The following is a 14,745-nucleotide window of genomic DNA, read 5'->3' on the forward strand; positions in this document are numbered from 1 at the left end:
AGTCACATGACCTGCACGAGACTGATAACATCAATCACGCCATCCCATACCATATGCCTGGACCCCTTTCCCACCCCGTTGCTCAATGGCGCAGCTTGTATGGATGCATGGAAAACAATATAATCATTATACATATCTACTACATACATGTCTGAGCATCTAATGATGTCTTGTACATCACAAGACCCAATATACGCACTGCCTGTGGTGCATCTGCTGTTACAGGAACACGCGAGTGCGAACATAAGGCGATATGCCGCACACTTGTCGGCCTGTACAACTTCTGCATCATCAGTATGTTCAAAACGACTGGAAGAGCAGCACACTTACCTCGTGCTAATCGAGCATCAGGACTGAAGAAGATATGGGACTCTAGACCCGGCCCTTGAGTGCAGTCAAGCTACCGTACAAAGGGACAGCAGCGAAACATAGCTATAAATATGGTACACGTACCATGTCAACTAGAGACAACAGCTGCAAGATGCTGCGCGGAACTGAGGGGAGCACGAACACGGACAAGAGATGGTGGTGGTTGAAGGGCAAGAGAGGATGAGAGAGAAATTTGTTGAAGTCCAACTCCAACCGCTACGAGCGGAGATTGAACTTCGGCACATCGGCATGATGAAGCAGCGACGCGACGTGTCACGAGACCAGCGGCACGCCCCCGTGCCGATGAGTCTAAGTCAGAATATTGCGCAAAGGAATCCACGACGCAAATCCTTTGCAACCTGTATTGCAACCGTTGCACAAATGACACACGCGCAAAATGAGTGCAACTGTTACGCAAAAGTACTGATATCTATACTACCGACATTTGCACGAACGCCCCTTGGATTTTTTCACCAGATTCTGGGCAGGCCGTGTAACAAAGCCTAAAGTTCCGAGTCGTGACTTCATGACGTCACAAGAGGCCGTTCGAGTGGTAATCCGCAACATCGATTGTACACTTGACGAACGCATCCAGATTCCATGCATTTCCCATGCAATCAGACTGAAGCACCGCACTCAGCGCACTGGACAACGGACGGCCAGTTGATGTTGCTGACGCACCTCATCATCATATTCTCCGAGAAGAGTTGGAGCAGAAATGAAAACCCGAATAAATGTGCGTGTATGACGTGCGGTGGGTCAGTCGTGTTGCCGGCTGGATGGATATATGGGTCGTCCGGTCAACGAAACTTGCACCAGCGAGTTACTTCCGCGGTTCTTCGCGTCCGCCGGCATCGGACAACGCAAGCTCAGCCAACCAGAGTGCAGTTCTGCCTCACTATACATCAGCAAAATGGCAGCCCACGCTAAGAGGGATCCAGGCGCTAAGTACCGCTAAGGCGCCCTTACCGAGCGCCTTAGCTCTAACTCTCTGAGTTTCTTAGCCAATGCTCTAGAGGGGCGGCAGAGCAATATAGATAGCTCTGTTGATAATATATACACATGTATTGTATAACAGTAGGGCTAGACGAGGGCGGGAACTCGTAATTTAGGATTTGCGATCGTTGAAGGCCAAGGTGACGTGGATTATATAATATTATAGGGATACTAGTAATGTGTGCTGATGGCCTAACGGTTAAAGCGTATTGTGTGACTCGGGTGGTGCCGGTTCGAATCCCCCCCATGCTACAACTTTTCTCTTTTCTCCCCACTTATTTCTTGCCTGAGTGTTCTTAACACCTTAATCAAGGACTTAGCTAAGTCTTGATGCTGGGCTCAGGGGGCGGGCCCCCATGACTTAAGAATTCGGACTGGGTACTTATTTGCCTGACATTCGTTCTTAGCTTCGCTTAGACGGCCGTGCCGTTTTGCTGATGTAACTGATGGCGCACTGGGAATCAATTTGACGACTGTTATCCGTCAAGAGCCGAAAAAAAAGCTGCCGCGATATGTGGCCATCATTGCCACGTGAGCAGTCGCGTCTTTGCATCCGCGCCCATGAATGCGTACGTTTATCGTCCTATCATTCCTGCCTCACTGCTTGCGTGCTCATGGTTCGCTTCTATTTATTTACGACTGGTTAGCTGCAATTATGAATGTCCTCCGCCACGCAGGTTTTCCCTTGGCGGTCCAAAGACTTGGACCTCCACGATACCTCCTCGCATTCGCCCCGCAGACGCTTGCTTACTACAGGAGCGGAACGGTGACACAGGGCAGCCGGTGACGCAGCCGGTGCTGTTCTTGCAATGTTCATGCAGAGCGGCTCGATACAAAATGCGGCCGCGTCCACTAGGCCTGTCGACGTGATATTCTGCAGTCAACTTGATAGATGCTAAGGATCACATACTGAGAAGGATGGGTGTAGGTCACTAATGAAGAAGCCGGTCCGTTCTCTCTGATGGCTATGCCGTCCCGACCGACAGCCCAAGGAAGAGCCGCCTTAAATACGTGCAAGAGCTATACCGTGCAATCAGCAACTTATGTGTGTGCGTTCCAGCTAACACTAGGTGAGTACGATCTGTCTGCATTTCGGCAGAGACAATCATTGCTTACTTTTTTTTCCACAGGCACACTGTGAACTCACATTAGTCCGCCTCGCATGTGTCAGGAGACGCCATTTGGTGGGCGGTGTCTCCGAGGCTTGGCTAGTATATTTTACAGTTGCTTGTCACTTTCCTGTGTCGTATGGATCTGCAGAGATCAGGAATACGGCAAAGAATATGATGATTGAACCTCGCTTGATTGACATGTCAAGGACTCAGTGCCGGCCTCGCTAGCCTACTATCTCTAACCTTAATTAACATGCCCATCAGGAGCCCGCTTCTAACCACGTCCTCCACCCACTTGCATCCCAACCCTTCTCGAACTCCTCTTCCGAGAACCTCTGGACGGCCCACGTCCTGGCCCGCTCGCGCATCGCCAGCTCCTGCTCCGGCGCGAGCGTAAATGCGCTGTACAGTGCTTCGGCGAAGCTCTCCGGGGTCGTTGCGTGGTACCCTAAAAACCATCATCAGGGAAAGGATGCGTGAATGCGTGAAGGGGCGTACCTGTAGGCTCCCCATTGAAAGGGACGACGATATCGTTCAAAGGCCCGCCAGACGCATGGGTGACAGGAATAACCCCCGCAGCCTACAGCGATTTCGTCAACAAAATACTCAGTCAGAAGCACGTCCGCGCAACCCTACCATGAACTCGACGACATTGATACCAAAGTGCTCGTCCACCATCGTGCTCAAACCGACGCTCGCCCTCGACAACCAGTGGAGCACAGTCGCGAAGGGCGCATTCAGCACGAACTCCACCTGATCCGCGATATCGAGTGCCGTGGCCAGGGCGCGGAGCGAGTCCACGCGGGCTGCGTCCTCGGCGTTGCGGCTGCTCCCGACGAGGACCAGTCGGATTGGGGACGCGCCGCTGCTCTTGAATTCCGGGTGGGCGTCCAAGAGGATGGAGAACGCGTGCAGCTGCGCTGCGTGGTCTTTCTCCGGGCTGCAATAATTCCTCGGTATCGGCATGCGAAGAGAAACGAGTATCCCTCAAACTCACCGGAACTGCGCCAGACTCAAGATGACGCGCTCACGGCCTTGCAGCGGGAACTGCGCGACCTCGCGCGTATCGCACGGCGGGTACACTATGCGCGCGTCCCTCGGCGAGTCTGCGTTCGCGGGACTGATCCAGTTGAGCAGGGACCACGGGGGGAGGGTGTGCAGCGCGTCGAGGAGCGGGTCCGAGTGCCGCAGGATCGCGTCAACATGGTTTTTCGTCCAAGAGGAATTGACCATGACGAAGGACGCAAGGCGGAGGGAGCGGGAATAGTGATACATGAATATGCGGTAGTATCTGTTGGGATTTCGGTTAGTTTAAGCTGCGAGTAAGACGACGAGAGGAACGGCGCACAAAACCTTCCCGAGGCTGAGCACGCGCGACGCGGAGATCGTATCAGCGTTGGTGTGCCATCTCTGCCGGGCGCGCACGCGCGCGAGCATGTCGGTGCTAATGGTCGGGTAGTGGACATACGCGCCGATGGGGACCCTCCCAATCCATCTCACGACGTGGAACGTGAAAGCGTAGCCCATCGTGTCTGCCGGCTGCTCATCAGAATCGGTTCACGAAGGATACTGCGAGCGTACCGATGAACAGGTCGGGAATGAGTTTGCCCATGGCTTCCCAAGCCATGTACATCGACCCGAGGCTCTGCCCTAGGAGGGTGAAGCGGGGCCATGTCGAGTCCTCAACGAGGTGTCTCGAGTTCAGGAATACGAACGCGAGGCTGTCCGGCGCGAGCGAGATGTCAAAGCGTGCCTGGTTAGCATGTTAGCGTAGACGGCGTAGAGCACAAACTGGAACACACCTTGACTTTCTCTATGATGGACGCCTTCGTGGCATCCGTGTCCCCGCTGTAGACTGCACATACAACGTCCCTCTCCGTCCTCTGCATGTGCTCGATCGCCGTCCATAGCACCCGCTCGCCGCCACCGCCTGCATTGCTTCACGCCCTGAATCCTATCAGCTCCATTCCTCCACTGCAACTGTTTCCCGGCTAAGAGAAGGGGGTTGTCCTCACCAATACGGATGGAAGAACCCGACAACACGCTTGCGGTGCGCGTCGGCGAGGGTGACACCTAGCTCATCGAGGAGCTTGGTACGGTTTTGTCTTTGCTGTCTTCGGACTTGTTTAATGCGACGCCATGCGTAGAGAAAGGGTGCAAAGAGTAGGAACCACAAGGCAAGTAATGGGGAGTTCATTGGAAAGCTGTGGCGGGGAAGCGTCCCGCTGCGTTTATAACTTGTCTCTAACCTCCGTCCTGTCAGTCAGTGCTCTGCTGTACAGATGCTGTAGGTTTATCTGCGTTTCTTTGCGCGCTGCGGCAGTACCTGCGACACAGTAGGCCGTGGCAGAATCTGAACGAGTCGCATCCATAATCGCATTAGTCTCAGCTCGGATTTTCCTCTATTATTTCCCTATTCTCCAGCACTCGAAGCAAATAGGAAACACCCGCCAGTCTTCGTCTCGTTTTGCTCTCTATTGGTATGTAGATTCTAGAGGGTACCGGCTTATTGGGGAAGTTTTACTGACGGTGCTAATATTCGGAGATGGCAGGCTGCGATTCGAAGACTTCCGAGTTGACATGTACAGGCAGCAGTGCCGAGAGCCCTTCGCTAACGCCTGCAAGCTGCAAGAGTTAGCGAAGGGCTCTCTAGTGCTCTATTACACCGCGTCGCAATCGATAAAGCTTTGAAACACAGTGCGCCAGTGCTAAGGTCACGACCGTCTTGCAGGTGCCACGTACGGACTCAAGGACATGAAAACCCACCCCCTTCCACAATTAATACGAGCCTTCCACTGTCGCCAGTACAGAAGCTTCTGATCACTCCAAGGTCAAGCTATGCGGGAACGTGCTTTAGGGGTACCAAGGCACCTGTGATAGATGTCTTAGTAGACGCGATATCGTCAAGTTTATAAGGCCAGATAAATGCACTTCAACCCGGACTCTCGATGTTGGAGCCATTGACACTATCCTTTTGTCTCGCAGACAATGGAGAGTAGTCCCACATGAGCGAATATGTACTCAAGTTGGACGAATATCCATCCCCATCCCCATTGCCATAACCTTAACCCCACAAATACCCGTACAAGATAAGAGGAAGAAATACAAGCAGTCGCAGAACATCCCATTTACGTACCGAAGACCTTGCCAACGAAGCCCAACATTTCCTGGTATACTTGTGGTGCTGAGTAATGGGCGTTGACCGCATGTCTGGCAATGGGCAATGAGAGGTAAGCAAGACGCATATCCAGGTGTGGAAAGAGAGAAACGCACCCAGTGTTAGCCGGGATGTAAACAGAAAAGTCGCTCGCGGCGGGGTACAGGTCTTGCACATACTCAGGGATGCTCTTCCGCGTGCTATCGGCAGGGACAGCATAACAATCCAAGAAGCAGAACGGCCAGTCCTCCGCGCCAGTGACCTACACCCATCCCTCGTCAGCACATAACATCGTGAGTACGTTGCCTAACACGTACCACATGGACAGGCCCAGTAAACTCCGTCGCGTTCTGCATCAAGCGGCTCTGCGTAAACAGCACGGCCTGCGTGACCGGTTGCTCCGTCTCCCTGTTCCGCGCGAATGCGGTATCGGGGTAGTAAGGGAAGTACCAGAAGTTCAGCTGCTGTGTTTGCGGGGCCAGAGTGACGAGGTACGTGGAAGGGAGATTGGAGTCTTTGAACCGGGAAGGGAAGACCTGAGTGGCGGTCGAGTAGGCGCCGGAGACCAACAGTTGCTCCTGACCGGTTCTGTATAGGAGTGGAATGTAACCATTAGCACGAGAGGAAGCCGAGCGAGGAATACGGGACGCCTACGAGTTCATGGAGAATCCTTGGAGGAGGACGCCGTCCAGCATGTGGGGTACGGTGGCTGACAGGGCCTGAACTTGCACGGAACCGTAGCTATGCCCGACGCCGACGACCTTGGAGAACTGTTGTCCCCCAATCCCTCCGCCCTTTAGCATTTCCAGGAGCTTCGTGGCGATGGCGAGGTCAGTGGGCGCCTGTACCTCACTGACAGCGACACGAGTCGGTTTCGGGTGAGTGACGGAGACAAGTGGACTCTGATGTACTCACTTGTAGGTATCTGAAGGATGCTCGGAGAGGCCCGTACCCAGGCGGTCATAGCGGAATGTACTGTACCCGGCGGCAGCGGCTGCACTCACGTAGCTGTACTCGTCTGTACCGGGCACGGCAAAATCCCAGTAGCTTGATGGGTCACAAGATTAAGAAGTGGCCGATGATTACAACATGGAGACGAACCTGGAGTCGAAGCCGATACCATGGATGAGATATTGGATGTTGTCGACGTCCTTGAGCTGGACATCCTTCGGGGTGCATAGCGTGCCCGAAATCGAGTATGTGCGCGAGAGTTGCTGCTTGTCCGGCTTCTCGTACTCCTGGGTGAAGTTCATTGGCAGGGGCGCGAAGACTTGGAGCAGCTTCGTGATGGATGCCTGAAATGCCCATGTCAGTTCGGTGCGGCTGACTGCAAGCACAGCAGAGGTGTACCTCGTTGGCATTGCTGTCGACGTTCTGGAACACCGTGTTGCTGCTAGTGATATCCAGCTGGTACGTCTGACGCGTGCAGTTTGCGTTCGGCGGTCCGACACGGGGGTCGTACCCCGCCTGGTTGGGGGTGTCACTGCTACTCGGAGCGGCGGTAGCTAGAGACACGAAGCCCAAGAAGGAGAGGAAGCGTGCTGAGGCGAGCATGGTCAGATGAAGAGTGGATGGCGTCTCTAGCAGCTAGTGAACGCTGTGGAGAGAGGTGAAGGTGGGGGGTGAAGTTACAAACGCATAGATGGCCGGTATGTATCTTGATCTTGGCTGGCTGTCGATGGCTGGCGGGGGAGGCGGCTGGCTGCCGCCCGCTGTCAGTGAGCTTCGTCAGACGAGTCGACCAGGTCAGCCTCCGTCCGATTCACCATGAAGGGGTTTCAACGTCGCATTGCAACGAACGCCACAGACTCAGAGACACTGGGGTATTGCACGCCAGCCAGGACATTTCCTGTCTACAGGAGGGGTAGCAAGCATGTACCAATCCAGGAGTATTCAGGCTGTCAATTAGGGAACAAATATCCTACCACCCTGGTACTTGGCACACATAATCTACAGTATGGTACAAACATGTCTAAAATTTGCTGGACCCATGCGTCTAGCCGGGACTGAAGGGGAAGCTTGCTACTCCTCCTAAGGAGTGATTTTCTTGTACATGCTCTCTAAAATCAGATACAGTGTCTAAATTTATGATGAGTCAGTTGGCATACTTATCATAAATTTAGACACTGTATCTGATTTTAGAGAGCATGTACAAGAAAATCACTCCTTAGGAGGAGTAGCAAGCTTCCCCTTCAGTCCCGGCTAGACGCATGGGTCCAGCAAACTTTAGACATGTTTGTACCATACTGTAGATTATGTGTGCCAAGTACCAGGGTGGTAGGATATTTGTTCCCTAGTTGACAGCCTGAACACTCCTGGATTGGTACATGCTTGCTACCCCTCCTGTAGACAGCACCTCTGCACCGAATTTCGTCGTTCTTTCAATGCCATATTTTTCCTCTATATCACAAACCCCTATATACAGATTCAAAGCACCATCCGAGCCCGAATGTGGCTGCTACACATTTTTCTTGCCCGAAGGCCATTTGGCGTGCGAAAAGTCACGCCGCGCCTTACGTTCGGAAAACGGCTGTGATTGGCTTCTGCTCCGATCAAGTACGTGAGCCACAGCTGCCATAGGGAGACGCGTACCATGACTTCAAGTCTGCGGTCCCGGTTGACACCACGCCACATTTCCCAAACTTCGGCCACGTCTTTGTCAGTGGCGATCATGGGATTAACACAAAAAATAACTATCTCGCCACACACAGCCTACTACACGCAAGTGTCACGCACACTCGAGGTTTGTAATGACGGCTATGATTGCACATATGTACATAACACCTCCAGTCGACCAATCACTATGTTATTATCGTATGTACAGATCCTGATGGTCCCTAAAAGACCAACAAGTTCAGCTTATCTACGCTACGGCAAGTTTCACACTCTCCGATCTCCACTCCTCCGAGTCCTCGAGCATCTCCTCCTTCTTCGCAAACAGCTTATCCGCCTCCAGCGCGCCATGCACTTCAATGACCGATCATTGATCCATTGCCCCTCCCCATCAACTTCCCCGGCCCGCAGTTTCAAGCCAGAAAGGGCCATGCCAGGACGCCATCTTGTGGAAGAGGCGCTGGGAAGTCTGTTTGCCTGCTCAGGGCGAAAACGGTGTTATGCGAGAGTGCTCGGTTTGCCTACCGATACAAAACGGACGTTGGATTCGTTACCGGCGCCGCATATCATCGATTCATGCTGAGGAGTTCCTTGCGAGATATATACGGCCTTGGATTTCTTGGGCGGTGCCCATCACACAGGAAGGCACGGAAATGATCCCGGTATATGGGACCCGGACAAGTCGGCAGTAAGTCGTGATCCTGTTGTGTTCTGGAACAGGACCTTACATCCTCCTTCAGCACACGAGGCCGCTATGTCTGAAAGCTGTAATACTGCTCCCCCCAAGGCTTCCTGATCTTGTCTCGGCGGAAGTGCCAGTATATGGGCGATGTGGCGCTTCTTGGACCAGGACCCTCAAGAAGGTTCGGGCACCAGGGAATGGAAACCAGAGGATTGGAGAAGCCGTGACTGCGCTGGAGCTGAAATGGTCATCACGGAAGAACCTGTTACGGGTGATCACGTTCGTACCAACTTCTAGGTAGCTTGTCGTCGTGTTGGATAAATCCCGCATTTTGGCGACACTATCAGCAAATGTTTCACGTGGCCTGGAAGGCCAGCGGGAGTTGAGCGCTGCTCGGAAGGGATTTGACGAATCACTGGACTGTGTCAGTCTAGCCTCGATAGTGCGTCTAGTGATGTGTCGGCGGACGGAGTGCGATGCCAACGTTTGTTCCAGGTGCATGCAGTGCCTTCGGCCAGTCAAATCAGTCCCTCCTCCTGCTGTTCACGAGGGGATGCTTTATTGGTAATCATAAGCTCCATAAGCATTCAGCTTCCGACTGATGTACCAACTTGCTCCTCGTGGCGTTCCCACCAGGTTTGACCGGGAGGTTGGAATCTCAACGTACTAACCAGAGCGAGGAATAATGCTATGTTTTTTCCGCACAAGACTGATCAAGAATTCTCACAGCATGGAACTGGCTCGCACACAGGGCGAAAGTGACTTATACCGGGACCCACAACGGGGCGGTACCGAAGTCAGAAATACAATAATGGTATTGTTGCCCTGCCCACTAGGACTTTTACGGCGGATTAGGTTAAAGAGGCGATTTGACTTGAGGGTTTAAAGGGCAACAGAGCGATGCTCGTACTCTCCATACAGCAACCCGGAATTTAAACCCCTGTTTCCACTCGGTTTGTGGCGTCCCGCACATTCAGGGCATGAGCTGAATATTCTCAGCAGTCATGACATCTAGCAACCGAGAGTCTACCACTTCCACTGGAAGTGACGATAGTTTGGCTGACCTCGCCACGGCCCAGCCAGCAACCACTGCCAGCGATAAACCGCACGACGTGAGTCCACAAGATCTTCACAGAATCGGGCTGACGCTTCCTACTTGCGACAGGGTTGGGTGGTAGTTACGAGGGGCCCCAACATCGGCCGTGTCGGCCTCGTCATTAATAGGAAATCCAGTCTACTGGTACGTCGCCGGGCGAGGGCTCAGGTTATACCAGCATTCGACTCCTGATACCGTGAATAGAGCACAGAACCTACGGGGTGGAGGTACTCTGTGAGACTGAGTGCGCATATGGAGAATGATCAGATTGTCAAGGACGCAGAAACATTGGAAGATGTCTTCAAGCATGATGACCTTCGAAGGCTGCCAGCGCCGCCATTTAGTGATTAGTTGACTGTTATAAATGCCTACAATCAGGCACGCAAATTTGTCGATGTATTAGCTACCTATGTCATGAATCGTATACATCTGTTCCAGTTGGATTTGGCTCGAGAGGGAAGCGAGCGGACAAGTTTTGGATCAGTATGGTGACGTGCCATAGATGTAGGCTGCTGTACGCCCAGGGACGACCTCGTCATAACAGCCCAGCCTTTTATCAGTGAGGCGTTGTAGCTTCACACTCTCTGGCGTAGAAGCCTGTATAGCGAGGATGCGCTCATGCGCCTCGGGGGCGGACATCCGATTCCTCGCCCTGGCACGCGTCATATCTTGAAGAAGACCAAGGAGGCTCGGGACTTGGTCAACGAATCCCTGCAATAATATGTGAGTCGTCTAGCTGCTACCTAGGAAACAAGAAATTTCACCTTAATCCAGCCGTAGATAGTACGGCCTGTTTGATATACATCCGCAGCAAAGGGATCAAACGGCCTTTTCCGTTTAGTCTCCGGCGCCCTCTGTTCTCGTCCGACGACCCAGTAACCCCGGCGTTCCTGGGCCAGAGTATCTGGAGGAAATTGAACGGATGATCCGAAGTCAATCAGTGCATATTTTACAGGGAAATCCGAGCGGAATGCTGGTCTTTCTGTGTCAGGTGGAATAGTTCCGTAGAAGTTCATCTGGACGTTTTCATGGGATATATCCTGAAGGCCATGGTAGACATCACTAAGCATCAGCGACAGCCCAAGCTAGGCAATCGAAGCTGAGGACGCACGAGATGAGCAATGTTGTGACGATGGAGAAATGCCAGCGCCTAAGGGTCATTGCCATAAGTGGGTCGTTTTACGGCCACGGAGGGACTACGCTCACCCCTATCAGTTGGGACGCCCACTCTAGTGCTTCACCGGCAGTTGCGAACTCGGGCCTATCGCAGTCACCCCAGAAAGGCATGACAGCGAAGGTCCAGGCAGAGTGTTCCAATATATCAATCACGGGGACAGTGGCATTAGCAGGATTCGCTCGGATGGGATCGGAATTGAGATATCTTAATATCCGCAGCTCTTGCGTCTCTTCTGAGCCCCAGCTCACGGGTTTGATGACGACATCTCGGTTCTTCCTGTAGGTTTTCGGTGAGTAATGGCAAATGCTACATGGAGTATACACCGCTTACCTATCTCGTGCACCCCATACCTCTCCCTTCTAAAGAATTTTCAGCAAATGCATATGTGTATGGTAGCGTGGCTCACCATACTACAAAGAGGCCTCTCACGGACAAAATTAGATCGGTCTCCGTAGAGCCCAAAACTATCTAGTGCCGGACTGTCGTTTATACGAGGGAAAAGGCCTCTCGACCCACGAGAGGTGTATAGATCATACCCCTTTGAGAGGAAGAATGGTCTCAAAGCTTCCCATTGCCAGCCAAAACCTTCTTCGTCGCACCAGAGCTTTCTCCAAGAGTGATAGTCGACGGGCAGTGAGATCTAATACACAGAAGATTAGTCGCAATAGACAATCTATGCAGTCTTACTGCTTGGTTACCGATGACGAGTCGTTTCCGTTATAATGGGCGCCATTTCCGTAAACGGAGCTTGACGTCGCTGTTTCAAGGTTTCGACTAGCTTCATTGCTACGCGTGTACTTGAGAATATATACATCAATGCCGTGTCATACAGACGTTCAACATCCTTTATCTTACCTTGTGCAGATCCTCCACGTGAGCGCCGTTTACGGCAAAGGTTGTGGCGGCGGCATCCATTCAGACTCAGAGATATTAAAACGGCAAGAGCAGTCGACTTCAACTTGTGCGGGAATCAGTGATTCATTGAAATTGAGCCAAGATGAGTATTAGAGGTGGCTGATACGAGGTGGAAGGTTAAGTTGGCAAGGACTTTGTGGGTCCTTGTATTAAAGTTGTAATACCCAATAATACCGGAGAGCACGTGATGCTGCGGGATGAAACAGGATGAAACTATCTACTTTAAGTACTTACATAATCAAAGTTCTGGCAGTGTTGCTGATGGCGCGGACCCGGGCGTTACGTAGGGAAGTACATTTTACCTCTGCTGACAGTGCTGAGTGAGTCTGAAGGAGCGACAGGCTGGAATCGAATTACTATTCCTGAGATGCTGTTCTGAGGAGACATTGTTCGCGGGGTCCATGTGTACACCAGATTCAAGCCCTATACGCACCCCGTATAATAGACATCAATGGATGAGATAGATTGGCCACATAAGGCTACAGGCCTTTGACAGCCTTTGACCAGTCATGACCCAATAAATCAGTCCCATTTCACCAGGATCTCGTCCCTCTTCCCCTGGATCTCACCCAAAGATTTGTACCCAGCCAAACCCATAGTGACCTCGGTATCAGCCAGCAAGGATCGCAAGATCTGTTCTACACCAGCTTCACCCGCAATACCGAGAGCGTACATCATCAACCGGCCAACTGCAAAGGCCATTATTGCTAAGCTCGGTTGAACCCACGGCGTACAAAGTACTTACTGAGCACACCTTGGGCGCCAAGCGCAACAGCTTTGATCACGTCCGACCCGGTGCGGATTCCGGAGTCGAAGAGGACGGTGAACTGGCCGCTTTGCTGAGCAGCCTTGACCTTAGGGGAGGAACATATTTTGTCGAGACAATACAATGAAGGAACGGCGCCATCGATTTGTCGGCCGCCTGGGGTCACCATAAGTACCCAGCGAGTGTAGAGGGGAGATCTACTCGCCATGGCTGGACACGATTATCCCCTCAATACCCATGTCAACGGCTTGTTCTGCATCCTGTGGGATAATCATCCTTATCAGTATGGTGCAAACCGCAATGAGCGGTGAAGTCGAGGTTACCCACCGCAACATGCTGAATACCCTTCAGGACAATGGGTCCATCCCAGTTCTCTCGAAGCAACTTCAGATGGTCCCACGTCTTGAACTCACCTCCAATCTCTTGTACCCAGTCTTTAGCTAGCATGACGCGTTGTTTAAGTTTTTCGTCTCCGTTAGCAATAGCCTCATTGATCTTTGGCTGGTTGAACGGGAAGTCCGGCCAGTCACCGTAGATGGGCTGCAGGCCGTACCGGGCCATGAATACCGGGTCCGACAGGGCATTCTGCACGCCTACACCATGACTGGCTGGGCTGTAGAGCTTCTCGATATCGTGGATACGCCAACCCAGGACCATCGTGTCAAGAGTGACGATAAGAGCCGTGAAGCCGTTCGCTTTGGCTCGTTTCAGTAGTGACTTGGTAATGTCTTGTGACTTAGGCCTGCAATAATACTGCGTCAGATCCCTCACAAAAACATTTGTGGCAATACGCGCCAGTATAATTGGAACCAGCGTTCACCGTCACCATTGGCTTTGGCGACTTCTTCCATAGACCGGGTTGACGGAGACGATAGACAGAACGTGACGCCTACCCTCGCCGCGGCACTCGCGGTGGCAAGTTCAGCGTCCTTGTGGACGAGACCATGAGCACCTACGGGTCCGACCATCACGGGAGACCGTTGTTTCTTGCCGAGAATGATGGTCTAGGTGTTATCATTTAGCTAGAGCTAATCCATAGGGGGACTGCTTTACTTCAAGGTTGCGATTGCCAGCGTCTCGTAGCATGCGGGGGAGGATCCTCCACTTCTCGAAGGCATCCCGGTTTGCCTTGGTGGTGGATCCGGTACCAGCTCCGGCAACGACGTACGTCCATGCCTCTGCGTCACAGTAAGCAGAAGTACAACACTAATGCACGATGAGCTCCTACCGGGACTGTCCTTGAGTGTCTCGATGAAGTTTTTCTCTAGCTCGTCGATGTTCAGGGACTTCAGGACCGGCGGACCCCTGGCGTTGTACAAGTCCTGGACGTACTTCGACCACTGCGTCTGCACGCTATGTTCCATCATCTTGTTTGAGGGGGTCGTCCAGGAGGTCAATCCCGAGTATCGAAGACGGCCAGCCTCTAGCAGAAGCAAGCTGCTGGGGAGCCGATCCGATGCGAAGGACGCATACTATATAACATGTCAGTTCACACGGCGATGAGTATAGTCCAGGTGACATGGCCCGTCGGACATTCGCAGTTCAGACCGACAATCCTATCAGTGCAAGAGTCCTAACAATATCTGTCCGCGCCGGAAGGACGTCCCGTGGTGCCGTAAATAGCAGGAGACCCTCGAGAAGGCTGCCACCGTGATCGGTCTGTAACTGGTAAAACAGTTCAAGACAGAGCAGGAGCGGCAGTCTTCTCAGGCCATATCTAACGAGAGAAACGTACTGCTCGGTATACAAATTCGAGACTGAACGCAGGATGCGAGTCACCGCTACAGCAGGGAAAAGCGGTCATAAAGCGGGATTAATGCAGTATAGTCTTGCTTGAAGTTAGCTTGAACAGATCACCAGCA

The 14,745-nt window shown here is 52.5% G+C and overlaps 5 protein-coding genes across 5 annotated transcripts; 1 reads left to right on the forward strand and 4 right to left on the reverse strand.

Annotated features, from left to right (window-relative positions):
* Nucleotides 1-2,737: 2,737 nt before the first annotated feature.
* On the reverse strand, nucleotides 2,738-4,674 carry GLOTRDRAFT_43734 (UDP-Glycosyltransferase/glycogen phosphorylase; the record flags this gene model as incomplete). Its single annotated transcript, XM_007868510.1, has 8 exons — nucleotides 2,738-2,925; nucleotides 2,976-3,057; nucleotides 3,114-3,417; nucleotides 3,475-3,768; nucleotides 3,826-4,009; nucleotides 4,059-4,230; nucleotides 4,280-4,415; nucleotides 4,493-4,674. 8 exons carry the CDS (start codon nucleotides 4,672-4,674, stop codon nucleotides 2,738-2,740), a joined length of 1,542 nt encoding a protein of 513 aa, XP_007866701.1.
* A 931-nt stretch (nucleotides 4,675-5,605) lies between these two features.
* GLOTRDRAFT_43185 (uncharacterized protein) lies at nucleotides 5,606-6,887 on the reverse strand (the record flags this gene model as incomplete). The annotated part of the gene is made up of 5 exons (XM_007868470.1): nucleotides 5,606-5,896; nucleotides 5,952-6,222; nucleotides 6,289-6,486; nucleotides 6,550-6,681; nucleotides 6,736-6,887. The coding sequence occupies 5 exons, from the start codon at nucleotides 6,885-6,887 to the stop codon at nucleotides 5,606-5,608; spliced, it is 1,044 nt and encodes a 347-aa protein (XP_007866661.1).
* Nucleotides 6,888-9,933: 3,046 nt separating this feature from the next.
* On the forward strand, nucleotides 9,934-10,376 carry GLOTRDRAFT_130187 (uncharacterized protein; the record flags this gene model as incomplete). Its single annotated transcript, XM_007868883.1, has 3 exons — nucleotides 9,934-10,041; nucleotides 10,095-10,169; nucleotides 10,230-10,376. The coding sequence occupies 3 exons, from the start codon at nucleotides 9,934-9,936 to the stop codon at nucleotides 10,374-10,376; spliced, it is 330 nt and encodes a 109-aa protein (XP_007867074.1).
* A 129-nt stretch (nucleotides 10,377-10,505) lies between these two features.
* On the reverse strand, nucleotides 10,506-11,773 carry GLOTRDRAFT_42983 (uncharacterized protein; the record flags this gene model as incomplete). Its single annotated transcript, XM_007868464.1, has 4 exons — nucleotides 10,506-10,757; nucleotides 10,778-11,065; nucleotides 11,232-11,527; nucleotides 11,632-11,773. Coding segments are annotated over 4 exons (978 nt in total), but the record flags the coding sequence as incomplete, so codon positions are not given.
* Nucleotides 11,774-12,459: 686 nt separating this feature from the next.
* On the reverse strand, nucleotides 12,460-14,250 carry GLOTRDRAFT_139316 (FMN-dependent alpha-hydroxy acid dehydrogenase; the record flags this gene model as incomplete). The annotated part of the gene is made up of 7 exons (XM_007868884.1): nucleotides 12,460-12,806; nucleotides 12,863-13,039; nucleotides 13,089-13,143; nucleotides 13,211-13,625; nucleotides 13,655-13,887; nucleotides 13,937-14,061; nucleotides 14,112-14,250. 7 exons carry the CDS (start codon nucleotides 14,248-14,250, stop codon nucleotides 12,640-12,642), a joined length of 1,311 nt encoding a protein of 436 aa, XP_007867075.1. The 3' UTR covers nucleotides 12,460-12,639.
* Between the last annotated feature and the right edge of the window lie 495 nt (nucleotides 14,251-14,745).

This window comes from Gloeophyllum trabeum, assembly GCF_000344685.1.
Source record: "Gloeophyllum trabeum ATCC 11539 unplaced genomic scaffold GLOTRscaffold_00008, whole genome shotgun sequence".
Classification (NCBI taxonomy): Eukaryota; Fungi; Basidiomycota; class Agaricomycetes; order Gloeophyllales; family Gloeophyllaceae; genus Gloeophyllum; species Gloeophyllum trabeum.